This window comes from Lepidochelys olivacea (genome assembly GCF_965140295.1).
Source record: "Lepidochelys olivacea isolate rLepOli2 genome assembly, chromosome: 10".
Taxonomy (NCBI): Eukaryota; Metazoa; Chordata; order Testudines; family Cheloniidae; genus Lepidochelys; species Lepidochelys olivacea.
In genome coordinates this window covers 13864933-13892207 of record NC_140420.1, presented here as the reverse complement: position 1 = coordinate 13892207, position 27275 = coordinate 13864933, and the positions used below count along the sequence as shown (strand labels likewise).

At 39.9% G+C, this 27275-nt stretch overlaps 1 protein-coding gene across 3 annotated transcripts in view; it reads right to left on the bottom strand.

Annotated features, from left to right (window-relative positions):
* Window positions 1-27275, bottom strand: part of PRKAR1B (protein kinase cAMP-dependent type I regulatory subunit beta) — a 118179-nt gene that overhangs the window by 66857 nt on the left and 24047 nt on the right. For all 3 annotated transcript variants that reach the window (XM_084640767.1, XM_084640766.1, XM_084640768.1), the window contains one exon: window positions 22664-22755. In XM_084640767.1, coding sequence (XP_084496893.1) covers window positions 22664-22755 — 92 coding nt within the window. The remainder of the gene's footprint in view (window positions 1-22663; window positions 22756-27275) is intronic.

Below are 27275 nucleotides of genomic sequence, written 5' to 3'. Positions count from 1 at the left end.
CCTGCACTAGAAAAGCAAATAAATTTAACAGGAGTGCTGACAACAGTAGACCTTCTTCCTCCAAAGAGTATGCAAGATCTAAGCAAAAAGGAAACAGATGACTTGGTGTATTTGCAGGATGTGATTAGTGCAGATAGAACCCAATTTATTAAGATGGGAGATGGTGATTCTTTTGTTGATTTTGCAGGTCAAGTGTTAAAACCTTCTGCAAATAAGGTTGTAGATATGCCACAACTATGCCCTAATGGTTTGCTGGGAGGGGTTATTTTGCTTTTGTGTAATTGTTCTGGAAATCCTCATGAGACAAATGTGTAATCTTCATTTTACATCTCCTTCTGGTTCCCCAACACAAGCCACACCAACTTAGACTCCTTTAGACATTTAACAGTTGGTGTACAAATGTCTCTAGGGGAGTCTAAGTTCATGTAAAGGGTAGTTTACACATCACCCCTGAATTTGCCCCGTGCATCCAGTATAAAACTAAACTTTATTACTGAAAAAACAGAGCCGACAATAACCCATTGATCTACCCATCCAAAAACTGTAAGGAAATATTGCTATATACACTATTGTATGTTGAACTCGCAGGAAGGAAGAACGATTAGAACTGCTGGACAGGAAAAGGTGTGTTAGCACTGTTACCTTTAACTCAATCTCTAATCCACTTCTGGGCCCCCAACTTGTCACTAGAGCCATCAATCACCCTATCTCTCTCTTATAGCTGTCTCAAGCTCATTTATACTATTTGTTTTAATGGTCTCACTTATGTCATTGGTTTTCTGGGGTTTGAATGGAATAGTTCTGCCTCAATTTGCTGTTTACTGCTCTTATTATCAAAGTTGTGGTTTATTTTTATACTAGTTTCCTAAGGCCATCTTATTACTCTTAATCTCCTATGATCATATTGTTGATTTCAATGGAGAGTGCTGCAGAACACTCTGTCAAAACATTATGATCCCAAATACTTAAGTTTTAGAAACCTCATTAATATGAACAGTTCCTCTAGAATTATTTTAATCAACCCTCTTAGTAAATCAGTGCTGTTCAGTATCACTGCACCCTTCGGTAGAATTTATTTCCTAAAACACATAGAAGAGAAGTTGATCGGAGACCTTATAAAAATGGAATGAAAGGAGTAAGATAATACACTGGCTAACAGAAAAGTAAGCTCTCTTTAGCAGTCTGTCTTCAGGGTTTAGGTGAGATCTAGGAGCTAAATGTTCTCAAGTCATAGAACTAGGTATATAAAGCATTGCCAAGATTTTCAAAATAGAAGCCCAATGGACTTCTAAATCCATTTTAGGATTTTCAAAAGTGCTGAGCACCTCAGGACAGTTCTGTAAAGGAAAATATGTCAAAGCGGAGTAAATCAGGAAAAGTGGCTCTGAAATGCCAGTTTAACAGAGTATTGTCCCCTTCAGAATGGGAGTCTATGTCTAGGATATGGTGTCTTATCTCTGGAGGTTAGGGAAAGCTCATATCTTGGATGGAAACATCTACCATATCCCATCTGGGATGTTGAAAGAGGAAGTGTTTACAGGATAATAACAGTGATAACAGTTCACAATATTCAGAGTATTCGCATCCTTTAGTGTCATTCCTAAACCAAACCAGGGAGGTGACTTGAAAGAGCTCAAAAATAATTTCTTAAGAGCTAGGTCTGCTGGGTGGTGTGAAGAGATGTACTGAGGGCACAGTACAATATCTGCATCTGAATCCTTCCCACACTATTAGACGTTGGTGAGGTCATCAATAAGGCTCTGCCATCCCTGTCTACCATGCTTTTTGCGGAATGGCTATCTTGTTGTGTTTTCTGCATCTTGTTTACAAGGATACGTTGTTTGTCTACTGTTCAACCCCAATCTGGAGGACCAGTGGGCTGCTTTTCATCTGGTTACTACCCTTTGACCCGTCCAGCTTGGGTGGCCCTACCAGGAGTTAAAATTCCCTGCCCGGCATGGCTCTTAGGGTCACTGGATCACACAAGCCTTTCCACCATGTCAAGATGCAGTCCTCAGGGAAGGTCTGTACAATATAATGTATATTTTATGTAACATGCTCCAGAGGACATTGCCTTATAAAATGCTTTACAGAGCTGAATACAGAGAATCTTAAAGGTAGAAAGCAAAAAAAAATGTAAGGAGAAGAAATAAACAAGGGAGCTGAAATTTAAAAACAGTAAAGATGCTACTATTCTTGCTGATTACTTACAGCAAGGGAAGAATATAAGCATGTAGTAATGGGGGAAGGAAATGGTGACTATGGTTTGCAGTTAGTTGTTTAATGCAAAGAGGAAAGTTTTTAGGAGACTCAGTAGCTGGATAGGAGAGGCATTTTCAGATAGATAGAGCAGCACAAACAGAATTCAATCTGATCTTGTTATTAGGAAAAACCATTATTAAAATCATTTCTAAAGACTTTCCTCTGAGAAGTAGAGAAATACTTGAAAACACTTGTGTGTGAAAGTAGGTTAAAAATAAAATCGGCTTGAACACCTAAAAGGAGCTACACAATCTGAAATTCACATACAGAAAATCTATTGAAGATATAACTTTGCTAATTTGAACTAATGAATGGGCGAATCCTTGTGAATGACTGATTTTTTATGAATCAGCTGGTAAGTGAATAAACAATAAAAAGCAAGGATACTGCATCATAAAATGCACTTTGTTCATGTTCCTTGACAGCTGTAGATTGATGTCATCATATTTCTCTGCATATTACTGAATATCTGGAAAAATTTCAGATTTACACTATTTTCCAAAAGTAATGAAGTCTTTGTAACAAGAAACCTCACTACTAGTAATAATTAGTATTTATTATTTATACAGCACCAAAAAAAAATGTGCTAGGCATTTTACACAACAAATAGAAAGGCATAACATGCTCCCTGGCCCAAAGAGTTAGCAATATAAACAGGACAAGGGAAAGTAACAAGCAATAAGAGGAATGGAGAAGGGAAGGACAAGGGTTACAAGAATAAGATCATTCAGTTACTTAGCAGACTAAGCTAAACTGCACAAAGGAACTTCTAGCACAGAATAAGAGTACTCACACGGGAAGTTGTGCGGAATAGCTATCACACTTTTAAGTCCACACTAGCTTATTTCACACTAACTTCCCACATGGACAAGTCCTAAATTTTGAAGTATGCACATCTTGAACTCGCTACTAAACACTGCTACTGTATTGCATCTTTGCTGACAAGTGTGATGAGTGACTTTTCCTTGGAAAAACAATAGTGTGGAGATTAGCAACATTTAGATTAGTGAGGTCCTACTGCATTTAACATTCTACCAGTTCAGTCTACTACGCTGGATTATATCCAAATGCCAGGCTGAGTAACTTAAAGACAAGGAAATAAATGTTTCCTAACAAGGCAAAGAGGAATTCAGTAAGTGCAAGATCATTGTCAAAGAAGGCACAAATGATCTCCAACAGCCCACTCTTGTAACTGAGACCAAGGAGCTGGAAACCTCGTCAGACTTGCTCCTCTCAACTTTAAAAGATGTGAGGTACTGCCAACAATTCAAAACAATAATGCCTTGCCTTTATAAACAACCTTTATCATCACTGGATATAAAACAGAAACTTGGATATTCTCTGCTGAGAATGCCTATTGGATTGGCATCATTGCTTTTCTCCTGGCTTGCATGTTAGGTAAAGGGGTCAGGATGAAGACATATCATTCTTCAAAAACAACCTTCCATTTTGCACTGGCAGCTTTCATAATCCATCTCCGATGTCTCTGAAGTCACAAAACACTTATGAAAGCTCTGTAGTATTGTCTGTTTTAGCAGTGTTCCTAACACTCTCTAGAAATCCTCCATGTCTAAAAATCAGAGTTGTGGGACCCATCCAACTAGATGCATTACACTGGATTGCAGCATCTCAGGAAATGTGTAATTCCAGTCCCTTAGCACATGCTCTGGTAACACTGTGTGTCATGGTTCATACTGGGAACATACTGTCTAAGATTATTGTAAGAATTCTATTATTACAGATGTGACTTCAGACTGCCTTTCTCATCATTCCCTGGATGTCCTTCTCTAGCCCTTCAACTATTTACCTTCATCTATTATTAGTTATTATTTAGACTGTAGTAGTACCCTCACTGCATTTGGCACATTCCAAACTTAGACAAAGACACAGCTGTACACCAACCAGTGTGCCATATAGGTAGGAAAAGATGCTTGAGGCAATGATGGAAGATGGGTAAGGTCAGTGGCCTTTCTGCTACCTCCGGACAGTAAGAAGGAAGATCCAAGATCTAACTGCTGCCACCATCTTTGCCTTGTCAGCAGTAAATCTCCTGATTTTCTCCACTCAATTCTCCCCTTTCCAAAAGCTAACACAATTGGGGCAAGGCCCAGAACTTTCTTGGCTAGTGCCTGATGCTGCTTAATTCAAATCTAGAATGCCCTAGGATCACATGCCACAAAGTGCCTTGCATGACCAAGATCAAGTAATAGTGAAGTTAAGCTACTATCATGGACTAATAGAATGGTTGCTAAAGAAGTGGGCTCTGCAACAAGATATATGTGGAAGGGAGAAGATTATGAGGCAGGGTACGTGGCAAGAGATGATTAATACCCAATTGATGGAGGGACTGGCAGGAGGGAGTAGGAAGTTAAGTTGGGGTACTCTCCCTATCTCCTTCTTTGACCAGTTTGAGGGGCAGACAAAGGTAAGGGCATTGGTTGAGGGATGGAATTCTTGTAATCAAAACATTTCACCCATCCCTAAATGTGGTCACAATATTCTTGATGTTGGCTCAATTAAATTCTGAATTATCACCAACTGTGTAGGCTGCTAAAGAAAATGTATAAACCAGCCATTTGCAAAATCCCTAGAAACACATTCACTGCCAGTTTTTTTGTGTAGCTGTTATACTAATCAGAGTCTTTGAAAATTAGAATGTTCCATGATTAAAGTTATTCCATGCTTATTGGTTTGAGAAAAAATGCTTTGTGAGTAACTTCACCTCTCTTTGCCTCAATTTCCTCACCTACTTACCTCCCCCTGTGCTTTGAGATCCACTGATGGAAAGAGCTACAGAAATGGTAACATACTGTGGTTGTATTTTTTTTTAATGAACAGCTACCAACAGTTAGAGAACAGCAATATCTCAGTGGCATCACTGTTATTTTCCTAAGATTTTTACCCCAATGGAAAAAAATTAATGAGGTCAGCAGTTCGCATAAAATTCCCACCATCTTGGGCAAAAATATTGCTAGAATGACTTTTCTCAAGGGATTTTGCCTGCATCTTTCTCCAGAATCTGGCCTGGAACCAAAACCCTAGGGATTGGCTCAGATTTGAGGCTTCAGACTTGTACATTATCAGACTGTAAGGAGTTCAGGTGTTCAAATTCATCCCAACTCAAAAAGAACTTGTTTATGATTGTGCAGATGTGTGCATGTGTCTGAGTGTATTCCCCACACACAAATATATAGTATAGTGAGTTGTGGTATAAGGGTAAACACACACATTCACATAAAGTAGAGAAAGAGAAAGTGAATACAGTGGTTTGGGGGTAAAAAGGTTTTATCAACATAAGCTGGGATGGGCACATTACTCACAAGTGGCAAAGCTGTAAAAACATTATACAATTGATGCCAGACTCTCAGCTTCTGTATATTGGTGTACCAGCACTGACTACATCAGATGAGGATCAGGCCCTTATACCACCTTGATATTGTATAATGTGCATATGCTGCAGACTTACAAAACACTTCCTTAGGTGTGTTCTAAACAGCTTTGGGAAAAAAGATTGGTCTGATTTTCATACCCTTTTGATTGCAAAGCCTGGCTCTCTTACTAGCCGGAGTCAAAACTCAGAGAGAGAAATTACTTTCTAGAACTAGTTACATTTTAGAAACCCCTAGCTTTACTATATATAATTATAGATTGATTTTACAGTGCAGTATCCTACAATCTACCAGGGCTAAAATTTAGGAAATTAAACACAAAAAACTTTGTGCCGATGCAAGATTAACTTTGCCCAGATGAAATCATAAAAAGTGAGAAAATGCAAAAATAAAGATTCCAACATCAACATTAACTTGATCACATTACACATATGCACTATTATATGTAAGTTTTTCAGTAAATGTGAAATGTGGCCTCCTTAAAACTGTGGCTGACTAATGAGAAAACTAATCATTGTTCTGTTCATTCGGTTTGTTTTACAAAAACAGCTATCGCAAGAGTGCATCTTTAAATTCTCTTCTACCAATATTTTTCTAATTTTGTTTTATGGTTCACAGCTTCTTTATCCATTTGGCACCAATTCTGCAGTCGAATCTCCATATAATTGGATGTTGCTCACACCCATGCAAAACCCCAGGGGAGTCAACTGAGTTTCACCCACGTGCAAATTTACATTGATCCAGTTGTAGGATTGGGGCTTTGGTTTGTAATTTTATCCTATCAATCAACACCAATGCCATACAATATCTGAAACTGGTTGAACAAAAGATAGATACCCTCCTTTTTAAAGAGCCAACAGATCTTACTTTTGAAAAGCACTATGTAAGAGCTAAGTATTATTATTATTATACAAGTACTTTACTAAACCCTCTACTATCTACCTTGCAGTTACCACATCACTGTCATAGACATTTTGTTACTTTCCAGTGCTGTATCTCAAGTCATCCTACAATTCACACAGCTGTTTCCTCTTCTCCTACTGAGTCTAAAACCAGGCAGGTGTTATCAATGAACCACTAATATTGAGTTAGCTCCACAACACCCTTCCCTTCTGTCCATATCTGCTCTCTGGTCTTCTAGTATCACAGTTAACTGGATGGCAAGACAGTGTTCTTTTAGAGACTGATCAACATTGTTTAAAAGAACCCAGACAATAGTGGGGGAAAGGAGACTGTCCAATTGTGATGAGCAGTACAACTTCAGTGCACATTCAGCTACAACAAAACCTACTCATCAAATCCATGCGATCTCTGACATACCTATCATTGGGGTGTCTGAGGGCCTGAAATTTGCAGTGCTTATGACTGCAAATAACACTACTGAGCTTGCTAGGCTTTGTTATAAGTGCTCACAGGATGAGGCCCGAAGCACTGAACAACAACGAAAGAGGACATAGTCTTGCCGAAAGGAGCTCCGTTTTCTCCACTGCTCCACATTCCAGGCATTTTCTTACATGTAAAAAAAAAAAAAGACACCTGTGCCCTATTTTTAGCTCAAAAATTTGTATGGTGGCAGGGAGGGAGTGAAGGAAGTTAAAAAATAAGAGTATTATTTGCACTAGTAAACGTATCAGTCTTTCTAATCCCATGAGCCATTTCTGCCATAACCAGCATTTTAATTTACATTCTTTATCCAGCACCAACTGTGTGCAAAGCATTCAGAGGCACGTGATGAATGTACTATAAGAACCTAGACAGACTCTGCTTCTGGTCTCATTTACATTGATGTAAAATCATGAGGAACTCCAATGAAATCAAAGATGTTCAACCAGTATAACACTGGTGTAACTGAGAGGAGAATCTGGTCTGTTTTAAACCACATACAGTCTAGTTCAAACACAAAGGATGGTTTAGTTCGAGGTGCTGATGGATTATGCACAGTTCATTTTGGATTCCACAGTACACTACTGAATTGGCAATTGTCATGCACTGCCTGAGTTGTATCTCTCTTCAGTTTATACAGCCATAGAGCAAGTATTGCGAAGCACCTGAATACTAATTTCAGTGTACTTTTCTCTTTCTGTTATTGGAGTACTTCTGAGGGCAGTTCAGTGAAAAGATATACCAACAGCGAGATGAAAGATAGATCAGACATATACTCTAATGATCAGTGTCAGAGAGTGTCCAAATACTCAGATGCCAATTTTCAGTATTAAAAAACATCCTGGATTTAATGGACTACCACGTATTAATGGTGCATCCGATGAAGTGAGCTGTAGCTCACGAAAGCTTATGCTCAAATAAATTGGTTAGTCTCTAAGGTGCCACAAGTACTCCTGTTCTTATCACATATAATGTCTCTGTGTAGCAAGTTTAAAGAATAAAGAAAGAAATAGACTTATATATTATGGTGGCCACTCTGTGGCCAACTACAGCAAAAAGGTTGCAAGGAATATACTCCTTTGGTCAACTATAAGGTCTTTATAAGTGAATCACTGCCTGTCAGGGCCAGCTCTACAGTTTTTGCTGCCCCAAGCAGTGAAAAAAACTGCCGCCGTGGACAGCAAAAGGGAGAAGCTGCTGCCGGATTGCCACTGCGGCCGGCGGGAAAGAGGGGCTGCCGCCGAATTCCCGCCACCGCGGAAACACTACTGCCCCTTTCTAACTGCCGCCCCAAGCACCTGCTTGGAATGCTGGTGCCTGGAGCCGGCCCTGCTGCCTGTGAATAGAAGAAAATATTTGAATTAGGGTTTCAGTGTCCAACCATCTTAGCTTTAAGGCTATGAAAGCTACATTTAAGACATTTCAGGCTGTAATGTCACAATTATGCTATCCCATAAGTGGTGCAGAGCTGTAATGCCCCAGAGAGAGCACTAGGTATACTGTGCTCCATACAAACTCACAAGCTGCTGATACGGCTTCATGCGGGGAGGGTAGGGGGGCTGGGGTTGTGTTTTGCATGTCATTAGCTGGAGCAGAATGCTCTCCTGGGCACATCTGCCCTATCCTCTCCCCGACATACGATCAACTCTATTGAAGCAATTTCACTTACACATACACACACACCATTATGAGGCTTTTTAGTTAAATATCTGTTTTTTTTCTCTAGGCCAGCCAACTTGAAAACAAAGTGCATGTTCTTCCTGTGCCTGAGGATGTAGGCTTACTGTATTGTAGTTTTAGCTAAGACACAGATTTTAAAACAGAGTAGATTTAATACATGTTATAAAGTGGATACAATTTAAAAATACATATTTGGTCTGATTCTGATTTCACCTATACCAATGTAAATCAACAATAATTCCGCCGCTGTCAATGTAGCAATATTAGTATATGAGACCAGTTCAAGATCAGAATCAAGTCCAGTAAATATTTTTTCACTCCCAAAATACATACTGAATTACATGAGAGAGATTGGGTCTTTCAAACTGTTCATACTCCGTTGTGTTAAACACAAATGAGCACAGAGCTTAGAAAATTTGTATTATGGGAAAGTTTTAGAGATCTAGTGCTTTCCTTGTGTTAGTTTATTCTAAAATAACCTTGTGTTAATGCAAATGTGTTTATATGCATTAAAATACAGATTTTCTATTTCTTCCAAAGTAAGTTACATTTTATACAGTCTTCTATTTCCAATAATGTGTGCATCACTGGCAATCAAAATGTTAGCCTCAGGATTATTTGCTGATTATATTTTCTTTGTTATACATCCTTTAATAACCTTGAACACAGTGACCCCAGGTGGCAGGTACCATGATGGCCACTCTAATGATCTGAGCTAAACCTGCACTCTCCTACAAACAATAGGCTCAAAATCCCCAATTCCATAATTGATGGGTTCTCAGCCTTGAAGTCTTGACCACCCTTCATATATTGTGAAATGGTACAAGGTCCCTCCGAGCCAGATTCTAACTAGATAGGAGCTCTCAGGGGATTGAGAGGTAGGTCCTGATATGGTACAGGTTGAGAACCACTGCCCTAATTAATGTGCAAAACTTTTCCTAACAGTCTAAACTACAGCCTGGTCTGTATAAAATTGTGCTCTGGTTATTCTTCATCACTGCAGAAAATAAATATCTCTTATTTGCCACAGCTATTTTCCACCATGCGTGGGAATTTCACAGTGGCAAGGATGGTCTGACCATTCACATACCTGGCCTATGTGCAGACTATGCAAAGATTTTTTTCCCCACTAGAATCACTACTCAAAAATCTTGTGGGAAAAGTTTTATAACTAAATATAGAGATGACAAAGGGATAGTGTGTAACATTTTCAAACCTGCCTAAGTCCATTTTAAAAAGCAACTCAGACACTTAGGAGCCAAAATTCCCATGGACTCTCAATAAGACAGAGACTGCCAAAGTTACTTCTGAAAATGGGACTTAAGACTTTGCTCAGAGGCTTACTACAAGAATGGCAGGGGGTGTTTTAGATCAGGTTTGACTATATATGTTTACATGTTTGCTCTGCACAATGCCTGCTCCTATCATGCTTGATTCAAAGTAAGGCTTCCATGAGCACTAAATTCACTCATCAACAAAAATTACCCGGCTAACTGCACGGTTTATCTCACAATACTTTAACTTGTAAGATTGGGCTGGTTACATTCATATACAAAGGTATATATGATCTTTAATCACTAGACAAAGCAAACTCTGAGTGTGTAGAAATCACTGGATATGCCACAGTAGTACCCTTATAATTATATCACTGATCCACTGTAAAAGAGTTCTGCTATCTTACCATTGCCAGAGGGTGTCACTATGGCACCAGAACAGAGCAGCAAAACAAATCAGACTGGTAAATAAGAAGTGTGAGGTTGTGTGGTAGAAATAAGCTCTAAGTAAACTTTGGATGAATTGTTCATAATTTGAACCATTAAGAAAACAGTTATGGATTCTGAGAATAATATGGCTTTGTTTTTTCTTTTTCTCACTGTATCTCTTGTGTTCTAGCTAATCCAATTTATAAAACTATTGGAGAGAAAAAAGAAGCAGTACCTATTAGCGCTGTTTGCAGAATCTCCATTGTTCCCACACAATTAAACCTTGTTTTCCATGAAAACATCATTTGAAAATGAAACTAGTCTTCTAAATATAAACCGTTCACTCTCACCGTATTTGTATTCAGAAGACAATTGTTTTCATAGGAAGTTGCCGCAAAAGAAATCTAAATTTTGTGACACAATGCTATACAGCCCAGGTAATTAAGACCAAGCCACATTAAACAAATTAAAATAAACCCCAGATTTAAAGGGCTGGATTTGGCTAACCATAACAGGAAGGGAGTTCCAAAACCAAAGAGCACACTAAATGAACGCTCTCAGAAGTTAGCACATAGGTCTTGTACTAATAACTATGGGCTACGCTAAGGTTTAGTACATTTGAATTTAAAATATAAGGCATGAGGAGGATGCCGAGGTAAGCCAAACAATTTAGATGTATTTTTTATAAGTGCAAATTTACTTAGCACCAAAATATGTCAGGAGGTAGTACAACCAGGAATACTTTGAAATGGCCTAGCAGGGTCAAGAAAACCTTAACTGCACCATTAAACACATTAAAATCTTTAAGAAACACAGTCAGGTATTGTATATAAGGAGTCGGATATAATAAAGTCTACTTCCCTGGAACAATGACATGTCAGCATTAGCACACAGAGAGAGTTTGTAGAGGAGAAAGATTAATGCTCAGATGCCACGACATATTGCTTAGCCAACTGAATAGTTTTATTTAACCTCGATTTTAGGACCAAAGTGCTGGTATTGAAGTTAGTGGCCAAATGCTCATTGAATTCACCGGGTCCAGTTTTGACTGTAAAAGCCTGATCCTGCAAAGATGCTGAGAACCTCCTGTGAGCACTTCACCAAATCAAGTTCTGTGTTCGAATAATATAACTGTAATACAGCACTATTTTCAAATTCTTGTTTAAAAAAGTACTTATCTTTTGAATTACAGGAATTAACAAGCAGGAGAGAAAGATAGGACAAGCCATACCACTAAGGAATACCAAGTAAAGCTGGACCAAAGACAAACTATGCCCTGATTTATTGTTTTAAATCTAGCTTCTGGAAAAAGAAAAATTCAATGTTGTACCAAAAAAGTTTAAATGCAGCAGTTATAAAAGGAACAGATTCACTGTGCTGATGAAACTGTCATCATGAATTAAGACCACAATGACATTACAATATTAGAATAGGGAAGCCAAAATCCTTGGTGTGGACGACCTCTGTTGGCTGTTTTGGGAATTATTAAGATGTCAAAAGGCCAAATTCTGACCTCAGACATACAAATACAGCTCCCACTGACCTCAGGGGGCATGCACATGTCTATCTGAGGAAAAGCGTTGGACCAAAAGCTTTCATGTGAGGAAAATGTAAGAGGAAAAAGATGATGAACACAAAAATGTAAAGATCATGATATCTTGTGGATACTGTTATTAAGAAGGAATCAGAGAAGAAAATAAATCCAGAAAGCGTATGAAACAAGCAGAGTGCTGTTTTAATTTTGTTTCTATTGAAGTCTTCTCAATCCTCAGCTTGCTGATTTTTGCAAAACATGAAAAACAAGGCAGTGGAAATTTGAGGTGAAGTTAGGCCCAAAGAGAGCAAGGTGGGTCTTGTGCTTAAATGCAGCAGTTATAAAAGGAACAGGGCTGTAAGTCCGGAGATCTGGCTCTATCAGAGTGGTGTAAAGTGGGTTTAGTGTAAATGAGAATCAGATATGTGGATTCTGTACTGACTTTGTCACAAGTTTCCTGTGTGACCTTGGACAATCTCTCTATGCCCAGTTTTCACATCTGTAAAAATGAGGATAATTACACCTGCCTCACTTGTAGGGTATACATTAACAGTAGCAAAGCACTCTCAGATCTTCTGGTGGCCTGATTTGAGTTATATTTCCCAGGCTGATGATAACAGCACAGATTGTAAGCATTTGGGGGGCAGGAACTGTCTTTCTGTTCTGTGTTGGTACAGCACCTAACATAATGGGGGTCTGGTCCATGACTGAGCCTCGTAGGCGCTGTATGATAATACAAATTAATAAATAATAAAATAATAATAATAATCAATAATCATGATAAATAATAAGTACATTAACCTTATAAAGGCCTGATCCCACAACCACTGAAGTCAAAGGCAAAACTCCCATTGACTTGAACAGTGCAGGATCATGGCTTAAAAGCATAACATGGAACACGGCTGCTACTCTGAAATCAGAAAAATTTAAGGTGATCTGCAAAGGGATTTTTCTCTTTTATAAAAAGCTCCGTCCCTAAGCATTAGCTGTTGAATACTGAAACAACTCAGGTCGGAGCACACTTCTAAAGTAGAAATAAAGAAGTGGAGGAGGAAATAGCACCATGAAAATCAGCCTGTTCCCCAATCACAGCAGCTCAGATAAGATTCCCATCTATGCATAGTGCTGGCAATGTCATAACCACTGTAGGACCACTCTGGTGAAGGGTCTGCCTATGGGGATCAGGGCTATTGCTCCCCACTCTCGCTGCTCTATAGTCAGGGGTTCTCTGAGGCTTTCTGCTCTTTGCTTTACCTTTACATATAAGGTATAATGTTAAGAATATTGAAGAGAAGAGGTAAATTAAAATAACACATTACTGCTGAGCGCGCAGATGGGTTCAGAGGGCCTTCAAGTACATACTAATGTCTTTGCAAATCACTTGTAAGGACATAAATGAAAAACTAATACTATCAAGACATGAAGTGTTTAAAGCCCCATGCTTCCCTCTACTTCTGAGTGCATATAGGAACCTGAGATTGCAGATCCAGATTTGGCGGTGGGGAAGCTGATTCCACAGCGTATACCCCTTGTAGTGCTCTCAGCCCTGCAGGCAGAGAGAGCAGGAGCAGGGGTCCCTCCCAGCACCCAAAGGTACAGGGTAAGTTAGAGCATGTTACAGCAGACAGAATCTGTCATGACTTGACCCACTGTTATATTACAATTGTTATTAGTGAGGGTCCCATGGACGACCTCAGCTGCGGGAACCCCTGACCCAGCATGGTTCATGCCGCAACAGTGCTATCCAGGATCTGTGGGAAGCTATGATACAGAGTCAAGGGGACTCACCATAGTTTCCCTTTGCCCCGTGCAGATCACGGGTACCATTTGTTTAGAGGGTAGGACACTCACCACCATACTCACAAATCCTTCACACCAATGGAAGAATTACAAGGAGACTCTTGAGTTGAAATAATAATGCGGGAGGAGGGGAGGAGAGAGAGCAAAATTAGACTTGGGGCAGTATTGTATTCAACTACAATGAGGTAGCTTATAAATCTTCTATGTATAAGAACGATCAGGGTTCTGTACGTACCTCACATCACTCAGTCAATCATAAGCCCTCTAGCCAAATAAACAGAATATTGTGGGGCTTTACATACTTTTCCTTAGTAATAGGGGTGGCTTTGATGTACAGAAGGTAATAGGAGTAAATAGATTAACCAATTTTAAGGGCAGAAGGGACCATGATGACCTCCTAGAACTCCTGCATAACAGAGGCCACAGATTTTCACCGAATAACTCCTGCATCAAGCACAATAACTTGTAGCTGCACTAGAGCACATAGTTTATAGACATCCTGTATTGCCAACCCCAAGAATTCAAACATCTTAAATCAGGTCCCTTAAATCACAGGATTGGCTTAGAAATCATAAGATGTTTTAAAATAGTAAATTTTAGACCCTTTTTGTTTGCCTCTGCTTTTTGAGCCTTTAGGGTGCACTCGATTCATGTTTTCAAGTGTTTCCATACAAGCATGAGGGTTAGAAACTTACTTTTAATAAATAAGAGCACAGATTTTCATGTAATCAGCTGACTCCAGGAGTTGGGGAAACACCAAACATGACAAGATTCGTGGTAAGATTGTAAGAGCTGGCAACAGTGGACCCCGATTTAAAGACTTCAAGAGATGGAAAATCCACCACATCCTTGGTTACATTGTTCCAAGGGCTAATTTGCTGACATTGCTTAAAAAAAAATAATCTTTTTCCAATTTGCATGTGCTTCTAGCCACTGGATCCCTTATGCCTTTGTCTACTAGATTAAAGAGACCTTTGGTATCAGATATCCTCTCCTTGCATCAGTACTTCCAGACTGTGATCAAGCCACCTCTAAGTTTACTTGGATAAGCTAAGTACTTTGAGCTTCTATTACACTGTTGGGAGGAAAGAAAGAAAAGGCAGGTGCTGAGGGCTCTAACATTGTGTTTGACATTTTCACCCTGATACCCAGTCTAAAGCATTTTGTTTGTCCAGTTTTGTGCACCACGCAGAAGATCAGGTAATACATACCTAATACAGACTTCAACTGTACAATAGCAGGTTAGAAAACAAGTGTTAATATTGGTTGCGAAAGAGAAGTTGGACAAATAGAAAATTCAAATTGTTCTAAATTGTATGGAAATTTAAAAATAACTTATTTTTCTGGGAGGAGAAAGCAAAAAGCAATTTGAAAACTTGATTTAAAATTTAAACTAAATTTTAAAGAAAGAAAGTAGTAATCTGGTGGCACCAAAGGATTAAAGTATTCTGTTTCAGTCAGTCTGAATATATGAATTTAGCAGCTGACAGTGCATGGTGTGTCAGTCTCTTACAGCTGTTCCAGTTGATTCAAAGACCATCTTTGTTTCTTGAAATATTAGCAACTGTTACTTTTTTCCAAGGACTATGATAGACCAGCTGTTACCTCACAAGATGCAATGTAGTTCAGGTCATATTCTTTAGTAATCAACTTGTAAAACGAGAACTAAATCATTGTTTGGGTTTGTCAGATTTTTTTTTCATTAGAACAGTCTTTGGAGCCTAACAGTAAAATAATTTACACTCAGAATTTCCATTAGTGCATTGGAGTGACAGAGAAACTTTGTATGGTTACTAAACTGGATCTTCTATTTCTAAAATAACATTTGAACTCAGAGTACTGTAGATTTTGTTTGTTTGTTTGTTTGTTTTGGGGGGAGGGGAGTTGGCCATTAAGCCAATTTCTTTCTTTCAAAAATGGTAAGATGTACTTTAGTAATGCACATTTATATGCCTAAATGTCAAAATATACAACTGGGATTTTCAGAATAACCTGTGGGAGTTAAGTGTCCAAATCCCATCATATTTCCATCAATTTGGATGTCTAATTCCTTTAAACTCTTTGGAAATCCCAGCCTAAACCAACAACTGAGCAACTCAGAGAGTTAAGCCTTCAACCCAGGCACAGGTAAAACTCCCACTCAAAGAAATCTGAGCTATGAAGGACTTCAAGATCTGTTCCCAAATCAAGACACATTACAGTAAGAGTAACTGAACAAGTTACATACAACCTTTCTAAAAACAAAATGGTAAACACTGCTTTCAGCAGCTCTAGCTGAAATAAGCCATTGTTCTTCAGTGAACAGAGACAAATTACCACTTCCAACAAGCTGTCATCCACTTTGAATGAGAAAGACAAAGACAAAATATTGCCACACTGAGAAGATTGGATATTGAGAAAAGAATCAACCTTTGTTTTTAAATTTTGTACTCCTTTACATCAAGTAATGGTTAAGTTTACAGAATTATTGCCAGTTAATTGCTGTGTAAAGAAGAAGTACACAAGGGTACTGTAATATAAACTGAAAGATTTCACAATAGTCAGTAAATTCAGCAGTAAACAGGAGTTTATTCTTTTTCTATGTTATTTAAATAATTATTTCACATGTAAATGCTACTGCATTAAAATATCCTTGTACAGCAGCTGCAATACACTGAATTTAGGGTAAAGATATCATCCTAAGTGTGCAAGAATATTAACAGCCTAACTCTACATTCTTTGAATTAAATACTCTAGAAATAAACCAGATAAACTAGTGCTCTACTTAAACTCTGTTTATCTGAAATACTTACCAGGAATGGGTGATAGAATGCCTTTTGGTAAACCACTGGGATAATAATTGATACAGACTTTTAAAAGTCTGCCATTGGAATCACCACTATTTGTGATGAAAAATATGAATTGTTGAACAAAACAGAGAAAGTAAAACAAAGCTCTTACAATTATTTTTTTCAGTGTGAGAATACTTCTCTTTAAAGATGAAAGACTGAGAATATCAAATGTCAGAGACTTTAATTATGCTTAGGAGCAGAGTCTATCTTACAAAACTAAAAACCTGCCATCACAAAAGTTTTGATTGGACAAAGATAGCCAAGTTGATATAATCTCCTGAGAGCTGCAAACTAACCCAGAGAATGGTGCCTCCAGACACCTGTCTGATAAAAGACAATAGTTTTTTGGGTTAACAATATGGATATGTCTGAAAATAAACTCAGTGTTGAATTTTTGTCTAATCCTTGAATGGAGAATTTATTTTCCAAATGGCTGGACAATTCCACCTCATTCCATTTCCATTTCTGCTGCCAAATAGCTATGGTTTCCAAAATCCACAAACTTTTCCTAGTATAAGAAGTATTCTTTTTCGGCAAGATGCTGAAGCACATACCTAAATTTAAGCATGTGAATAGTTCAACTGAAATCAATGGCAAGACATGGGAACTACTCTTGTGCTTAAAAGTTAGGCGCATGCTTAAGTACCATGCTGAATCAGGGCCATCAATAGGATTCATCAAGCAGAAAGACTCTGAGAAGCTGGACTGTAAGGGACCCAGTGTTGGTATCTACCCGGACAATACCTTCAGCATTACTCAAAAGAAATAAACCCTTTGTTTAGTTCAAAGAAGGCTTTTGAGAGATAGGTTTGAATATTATCTTCCTCTCTCTTGGCAGATTACAGGTGGAATTCAAGGCAAGGCTTTGTGTTCATGGGAAGAAGCCAACTTCCTTTCATTATCTAAAATGACGAATCTCCAAGAACAAAATCCCTCCCATTCATCAGAGTAGTTCAATATTGACCATTTTTAGACTAGAATGTGTTACATTTGACTTTGGGTATAATCACTATGTCTTCAGTTTCAGGTTATCCTTGTATGCTGCTATTCTTATGTTAATAAAAGAAAACACCAAATGACTTCAGTAGGCTACATCAGTGAACTGCATCATCACAATACAAAAGCCAGTTCAGTAATAAAGGCAAGTTTTATTTTAGATCAGGCAATGCATCACTTTCAACCTTCGTAATTTCATTTAAAAATGGAATCGAGAACTGAAGTTGTGATAAATTGTGAGATCTGCAATGTTCTAGAATAACTTCAGATACATGACTAAAAGCTGCAGTCTCACCCAAGTCTGACCACGTAGTACAACTCAAAGGACAGAATTTGGGAATGCATATATTTATTTCTTCCAAATTGCCATAGACTGCAGACTGTCTCCCAAAATTCTCCGGCTGTAGGGAGAGAACACCCACTACTACATGCCTTTAGAGGATGCAGCCTGCTCCTCCTAATTACCAGTTCTCCTCTTCAAACTAATGCAGATGGGTCAGGGATATGGTCCTGCCTTTCCCCACTCTCTTTGATGCACTATTCATCCCAAAGGAGAAGAACGGGATCAAACCATGCACTTCCCTGAGCAAATTACCGGCAATTCTGAGGAAGCAGTGTTGTGTACTGGATAAGGCACTCAACAGGCAATTGTAAGACCTGGCTTCCATTCCTGGCTTTGCCACTGACCTGCTGTGTGACTTTGTGCAAGTCGCTTCACCTCCCTATGCTTCTTTCCCCTTTCACTCTTTGATGGTCTTGTCTGATTGCACTGTAATCTCTTTGGGGCACGGAATGTCTCTCACTATGTGTCCAAGTGATGTCTAGCACAGTCTTGCCTTGGGCTTCTAGGCACAGTAATATAAATAATAACAATTCTTCTTGGGTTATACACGGACCAGGAAGGGAGAGGAAGGCTCCTCACACCACCCTGCTCACTGCATGTCTGTATAAAGGCCAAGCAGAATCTGCCCTGTATTTGTTTGTTCTTAACAAAGAGTAAAGTTACAAATGCAATGAAACTACAGGGTGTGTAATGAAAACAGCATAGCTGTGGTGTCCTGTTGCTTAAATACCTTGCTCCTGAATGGTGCTGTATTAGGTTTCTTCCACATCTGTGAAGCATTCCGGCTGGACTGCAACCAGTATTTTAATAAACTATGATATTATGCAGTAGTGAATAAAGTTTATAACAGTCATAATTCCTTTGAAATCCATTAATCAACAGAAATTTCAACAAATATTTTAACATGGGAGTGACAGGACAGCAACTAAAGATCATCTGTTAACGGTGGAAGGAACCCTTTTCTCATTTTAATCTCCATGTGTCCGTAGCAACTCACTAATCTATTTCATTTATAATTCACAAACAAAAAATGGTCTCAGCCAAGATTTAAGATGTTACCCTGTGATGAGTTTGCACATTACTAAGACTTCATTATTCTTATAAAAAGGTACTCCAGTGCATCTGCTAGTTCATTATGCAATATTCTGACAAATAATTAAAACTAGACAACACTTGTCAAGGTATAATGAGTATGTTTTGTGAAGCACTGTCATTGCTTTACCTTTAGGTATTATGGTTTGTTAATTTTCTTGCCAATTTAACAAGAAGTCAGCAATGGGTCTCTGGGACATCAGTGTAAGTGTATGTGGGGTCTGGCTGTACATTTAATAGGCCAGATCATTGGCTAAGGATGAAGTGCAGGTAGCACAAGATGAGTGTGTATGCATGCATGTGCACACATGGCTTAAAGCTGATCTTCGTTTTCCTCTGATCCTGCTGTAGCTCCTATGCTGGGGTAGTCCTCCTGTGCCAAGTGAGACCAGCAGCTCACTTAGGGGTGAAATCTTGCTCCCATTCAACTCAATGGAAAAGCTCCCATTCACTCCAATGACACAGGACCAAGTCCTTAGTCATTTTTTCAGAGCAGAGCTCTCTTTTAAGCTTGTAGGCAGTCTAGAGATAAGTGAGAACATTTCACCAAAAGCTCTGCTGGGAAACCAGCTCCTGGATTTTAAACTGAGCACTGTTTAATACCAATGCAGTTGCATTTTATCTGCTGCTTGCAGCTCTTTTCTGTGTATCATTACATTACTTCGTGTATGGAGGCGGAGGTAAATCCCTGTTACTTGTAGCACCATATTTGGGAAAGGATACTATTATAGATTCTCCACAATAATGACATGAATTATGCTATCTTAGGCCCCAGTTCAGCAAAGTAATGCCTAATTTTAAGCATGTGAGTAGTCCCATAGAAGTCAAAGTATACATGGGAAATAGGAAAATTTACATTGCACTACCATGCTGAATTGGGGTCTTACATCCTACGTAAGGACCTCCACAGCTTCTGACCAATAAATAATCCACAAAACTCCTTGACCATTCAGCCATGGAGCAGATAAAAATAAAGTTCTCTTGCAGAGTTGATTCTGACAAGAAGGAAAAGTGCAAGAGACCAACAGCTCTACACTATGTTTGTTTGTTTGTTTTGTGGGTGACAACGGTTATCTAGCACCCACTTTTGGAAGAGGGATGACAATGAAATAATGATCCAATGATCACAGACACTGCAGGATGAGAAGCTGATTGCAGAAAAAAACCACTGCAGCGTAGGAAATGAAATATTATCCCCAGGATCGCCAGTCATTCAGAAACTTAGATATTTCTGAAGAGGACAAAATACAAGTCATACGCGATTGCTTTTGCTTAGCTACATGCTTGCATCAGTAAGATGCAGACTGGCAGCAATGACGGCAGTGTATCCCGGTTTGCTGACTTCTCAGCACTTGACAACATGAGACTGGACTAGAGCAACGAAGTATGATGTCAAGAGGAAATTCATTAAAATTCAGAGACCAACCAATTGCAGACAGCAGCCTTGTCTGAAAAAAGCATAACGTATACGTCCTTCTGAGATTTCCATCTCTTTTGATGTGGATGAGAGCTTGTCGTACTCGCTACGGGGCGTGATTGTGGCATGGAGCTCCAGCCCCACGCAGGGGGATGGTGCAGAACTGAATGCTGCAGGGGAACACCAGGAGGATGAATCTCTCCTGAAACATCTGGCAGCAAAGGGGAATGTGCAAGCTGCACCATGCCTCTCTGCAGCTTGGTGGGCTGACGCAAAGGAGGAATGGCCCTCCCTCTTTTCTGCTCCTTTAGGGGTCATTTGCTCCCCAGGGAGAAAACAATCCCTGCACTCCCCAGACTGCAGTGACAGAATGTCTCTAACTCTTATGTGGTGTGCACAAGGAGGTGAAATGCTCCCTGCACACTTTCCCTTCCCAATGTCCACGTACCCATAATAGGACAAGGGACACTAGCTCACAGAATTAGGTGAGATGTGGGCAATAGTATACAGGGGTTGGGCCATCACCTTGAGCCACGCCTGCCATTTAAACCTGGGACAGCAAAACTCTCTTTCCTTCATTTTTTCTCTGCTGAAATATTCTTAAAATATTCATTTAGCCATAAATACTTGTCCATTCAATTTGTACCTGAGGGTGGTGAAAATACTCTTCCACTGCTTGCATATGTTAATAGTCTTATACAGCAGATACGTATTGGGACTTAAATATCTGGGAAAGTTAGAAGGTATTATATAGAAAGTTAATGCCCTCCTAATTACTCTGGAGGGTGGCACTCTAATGGCATCTTATGGTAATTAGACTGTTTAACTGCCTCTGATGATGTTTAGTTGATGTCTAGTATAAGTAGGAATCTGTAAATAAACGTGTGCTTAACTCTAAGCATGTGAGTAGCCTCATTGAAGGACTGTGTTGGTGTTGCTACTCATGCTAAAACTCCCATGTAGACAAGGCCTTAGTTCCTAGCTGATAAATAAGGCTACGTTTATGTCACGGAGGTCATGGAAGTCACAGAATCCATGACTTCTAGAGACCTCAGTGACATTCTCTGCTTCAGCCCCAAGGCTGCGGGACCCTGAAGCTGGTAGCCAGCAGGGCCCTGGCAGGGTTCCAGCGACAGGTGACAGCAGCGACACAGGGCCCCCTGCAAAGTTCCAGCAAAAGGTGACAGACTCCTGAGGGGGCCCTCCGTAGGGTTCCAGCGATGGGTGACAGCCGTGCGTGGTAGTGGGGGGTGAGGGGGACGCCTCGGGCGAGCAGTTGGGGGTGTCCTGTTTTCTCTTTGGGAAATATCCCTGCAGCTCCCAGCCACTGTGCGTGGAGGGGGAACCCCGCAGCTCCCAGCCACCATGTTGCTGGGAAACCATGGAGCCGCAGCAGCAAAAGTCACAGATAGGTCATGGCTTCCGTGAATTTTTGTTTATTGCCCGTGGCCTGACCATGACTTTTACTAAAAATAACCATGCCAAAACCTTAGCCTTACTGATAAACAATATGAATTAGAAAGAAAACAGAGTAAGAAATCTCACTAAGGGGAAAATCCTAGGAATCCTTGGAAGCAGAAGCAGGTCTGCCCTAAAAGGGGAAGGGAGTGCTCACTGAATTTGAGAAAGCTGTGCACCCTCCACCCACACAATCTGTAGGGCTTCCCTGCCTGGGAAGGTGAGGAAAAGGTAGAACATGGAAAAGAAGATCCAGTTCTCCACTTTTTGGCAAGACCATATAAGGGGCTTGGAGCCTGGAGGACCCTTCGAGGAGAAGCTCTGCAGCTGCTCTGTGATTCAGCATTATACACACACACACACACTCTGCCCTGTACACCTGGCCAGCACCTGCCCATGGCTTCACTCCTTCCTATGCTCCCAGCCCCCTCCAGGCTGCCATGTTCTCCCAGGAGGTAGGAACAAAACAATCCCTGCATACCCCTCAGTTCAGGAACTGCTATTCCGAATGGATCTTACATGGCTCATGCAAGGGAGAGAAGCTCCACTGGCCATCCCGTCTTTACTCACCCCCAATGTGTCCCTGCATAAGGGCTAGGAAGACTCTGGCCACAGTCTAAATCCACCAATACCCTATGGGAGAGGTTCGAAGTCCCATAAAGCTTTCTGGGCTGCAATATCATATGCGTCAAGTTTTGTGGAGGATTTGTCTTTAGTTCAAGTAATGTATTCCACTAATTCAAAAAGCTGAGATAATAAGAACACCTCCTCATACCTTCTCTCATTGTCATCAAGGTGAGCAAAGAGCACATTCTTGGAGATGGCTTTTGCCAGAGCAGTCATTGTTTTATAGTCCTTTGGAATAACCTGTGGGGAAAAAGAAAACACACAAAGTTAAAGTTCTGGCTTTGTTTCACTATGTATCTTGATGTCTAAAAAACTGCATTACTCAATATCATGGATGCAGCTTGTTTCAAATTGCTGAGTCAGATTTAGAATTTAATATAAAACCACCAAGAAAGCAATACATTGCAATTTTGACAGCCTGGGCACAAGAATTATTGTTACTAATATAACAATCAAAACAGGTATGTATGGGAGCCCCTCCTCCTCTTGCCCCTCCTCACCTCATAAAATATCCTTATACAGTACAAGGCAAAAATTCAGCAGGAACTGACAACAGCTATGCAGACTTCTTTCATATTTCATGTATTTTTTTAATAGACTGAGGAAAACACTTTCCACACACTTCCTCTCCCCAAAGCAACTTCAGAAGCAATCTACCTCTAAACATAAAACAGTTTATGTTATGAGTGATGTTTCTCTGCCTTAAAAAATACAAACATGTGCCCTAGTTCTTTTTTATTGTGAAAAATTGTTATTTATCAGTCCATAATATCAAGCCAGTGCATTATTGTCTGGTGTGGAAGCAGATGCATTAAAGGAAGCAGACATCAGAAGGCTGGAGGCAGTAGAGATATTCAGAAGATAGCAGGTGCAACATAGAATGATTTTAAGACAAATGAAGAAGTTATCGGAAGAGTAGGATGTGAAACTAGGCTTCAGGATTGGCTACAATTAAAAAGATTACAGTGATGGGGACACCGTATCAAACAGATGATAGGATGCCAGAGAAAATAATGCAAATGCAACCAAGGCCAGTCCGACCTACAGGCTGACCACTGACTAGATGTGGGACATCATATGCAGGGACAGGACCAGGCTGGGAGTAATGGAAAAACAAGTCAGAGACAGGAATGTATGGCAATGCTTCACTGCTCCCCTTGTCTTAAAGATGCTCCAGGATGAATAATGATGAAAAAATATTCTGGCAATTGACACAATCTTATGAAACACACAGAACTCCTGCATTATTTGAGTTACCGGACACTTTCCTATGTCAGAAGCGTCTCCAATCTCCCACACAAAAAATAGTTAAAGAAACTAAGTTAATTAAGTGAAAGGAAAATATTTTGAGTTCTGAAGTATAATCACAAAGGAAGAGCGATCTACGTTTCTGCAGAAATCCCACAGAACAAAGAGCGGGCTTTCATATCACCAGTGAAGTCTACATTCTGAAAAGTAAAGCATCTTACAGTATTTTAGGATCTGTCTGTGACAGAGTAGACAGACATTATCCTGATCTAGCAGGGAAAAGGTTAACACTTTGTCACAGGAAGAGCCACAGACACTCAGGAGGGGGAGACAGGTGAGAGGACAGGGAAGTCTTCCTCTCATTCCATGTAAAAGGGCCTTTAAGGGAGTACAGGGGAAGAAATAAGTGAGGAGGGGAGATATGCTTCCATAAGGACTTTCCTCCCCTCAAAAGGGATGAGCTTTATTTTGCTTAGTTTAGAATCTATTTGACCCCACAGAGGCTGTGAGTGAGAGGCAGCCTAAAAAGAATGAACGTCTTCTTTTTGTTTTTCCTTTCAAACTGCGCAGGGAAAAATCCCAAGAGACGAGAGTGAGAGCAGGCCGTGGGCTTGGGGTTTTTATTGTTGGTTTTTTCCTAACCCCCCTTTAATTTAGGCAGAAGTAAGCCATTTTCCCAATGTGAGAAAGGGTTGTTTTCGGCTGTTCGTCCCTTCCCTTATTAATCTGGCAGGGAAGGGATCTTGATTAGGCCAGAGGGCCATATTGCCAACCCAGACAGAAGAAGGTTATTTCCAGTGAGGGGACTGGTGCATGACAACCCTCTTGCAGTGTCGAACAAAGAACAACCCTAGAATTATTTTAAGGAAAAGGGCCATTGTCTATAATGGAATGCTAAACTATAGTATACGGTTTAGCCACTAGGTGGCACTATGTGTAAAATACCTTATTTAAACAAGCTTCTGCCCTAGCTGGCAGAGAATTAAAGGATCTTATGATGAACACATCTGGTCTGTATGAGCAAGCTCTGTAGCCAGTCCATATCTGGTACAGAAGAACGTGACAGTCACCTTGGTAAAGGCTCAAAGGCTGAATTCTATCTTCACCAGCACACCTCCCATTGATTTCCTCTACTCAAAGGTGTAGGGAAGTCAATGGAAGCGCATATACTTATCAGAAGGCAACATTTCACCTTCACTTGAGTAGAGATTCGGAATTCCTAATATCAAAATAAGAGTTAGACAAAACTTAGCTCAGTATGAGAAAAGCTCAGAGCTTATTGTTAGTGTCCTACCCTGCCAGAGAAACACTGGTGTGAGTTCCAGTCCTGGTCTCTTGCTGCATGATTCTAGAGAGGGTCGAAACATCCTGGATGTTCCACATGTCATTTTCTCCTTTCATATCTGCATTGTAGGTGGCTCTATCACGCATACTTCTGCAACATCCTGAGTAGATTCATGTGCTGATGCCACCAAAGAAAGTATTCCAACACAACCTCCGAGTTCTTTATTTCTTAGCATTACAAATAACCTGGTAGGAAAATAGCCCCCTAGAATATTATTTAAACACAATCTGCTTCTAAGAAATTAAAAGCATATCATCTCTATGCAGAACACAAAAAATAATCTGTACTGTCTTCGAGCTTTGCAGCAACTGCCTGTCAAGCTCCATTGCCAGCCTGTACCGACATCATTGTTGACCGAAGGAAGCAAACAAAGTTGTGTTCATTTCAGGTTCAGTTAGGAACATAAGAAAACAATCCCAAGGAATATGGAGGAACACTTCCACTGATCTTCAGAAGAGCTGGATTGGGCCCGTAATGAGCAGAGAGACATTTTGCGGTGGGTTTTAAAGTTTCTAAAGGAGAGATTAAGAACTGTGGAGAGAAGATACTAAGTAGTTGAAAGTGCCTTTTAAAGTGTCATGAAAATGCTTTTTTTAAACAGTGCCATGTATTAACAGTTTAACTATAGAGTTTTTAAAAATGTACTGGGTAGTTGCCAGCATTATGTGATTTAAATGCTGGGAGAATACTCTTCTCTAATTGGCTTTAGGCTGAAAGCTCTCCCAGGTGTCTGTTTCTTGTGAGGGAAGATGCAATAGCAGTCAGCGAGCTCATGCCACAAGAGGATGACAAAGGCATGCACACTCATGAACAGAAAAAAATACTCCACCCAAAAATAATGGTTGTCAAAATGTATTCCTATAAAATAAACTCTTTTTGGTGGAAGAGCTACTTCAGGCATTGGAGCAACAGCTATTACGCTCCCCCCCCCCCCCCCATTGCTGGGGGTAACTGTTAGCCAGTATTTGTTGGTGAAGAAAGAAAATCCTTCCACCCACTGACACCAGATGCCTACAATAATGTTGACACCCAAAAGCAATGAAGTTAATGAAACAGTTGCACATGTGTAAATTGGCATTCATGGGCCAATCCTGGAAAGGGAGCCATGCAGCCTATGTGGATCCACTGCAGGATAGCAAATATTCATGTTAATTTTTAACAAGTTAATATTTCTAATTAAAAATATTACCATACTATGTATTATAGGACAACATTTTTAGAGAGCTCAGAAACCACAGCTAGGGCTAGATCTTCTACAGAGCTCAGCACACTGGGTGCTCAGCTATTCTGAAAATTTGGCAATAAATGTCACAATAGGAGATGCTGGTGCAGAGCTGTTTTGTACACCTGCACCCAACTCTGGGGACTGAACACTTGAAAATCTGGCCCATAATGTCCAGTATTTCTGGTGTCACTTATTGATTCATCTAAGATATGCAAAGCTTCTGCAAAGCCAAGTTTCATACTTTATGAATCTCTAATGTAAAATTAGAAAAACCTGAAGATGAATGTGGGAAGTCTAATTAGATAATGAAAGACCTCATCTAATGAAGATAAAAATAAATCCATGCCAGTGATCTAAGAGTTGACCTACATGCTCAGAAATAATCTGCCCAACACCTTCAAAAGATGAGCCTGGGGACTAAAAAACATGGATTTAACAGAGACACAAGTTTTATGGCCCATTCCAACAATTTGTAACGCACTCTTCTGCCTACCACACCTCCTTTGCAAACGTGTTTAAGTGCCCACTTCATTTTAAGTGGTCTCCTATAACATGTGCGAACTCCTTATGCTTAACAATCTGTCCCACCTTGTATTTATTTTGTGTTACATTGATGACATCTTCACCATCTGGACCCATGGAAAAGAAGCCCTTGAGGAATTCCACCATGATTTCAACAATTTCCATCCCACCATCAACCTCAGCCTAGACCAATCCACACAAGCGGTCCATTTCCTGGATACTACTGTGCTAATAAGCGATGGTCACATAAACACCACCCTATACCGGAAACCTACTGACCGCTATACTTACCTACATGCCTCCAGCTTCCATCCAGGACATACCACGCGATCCATTGTCTACAGCCAAGCTCTAAGATACAACCGCATTTGCTCCAATCCTTCAGACAGAGACAAACACCTACAAGATCTCTATCAAGCA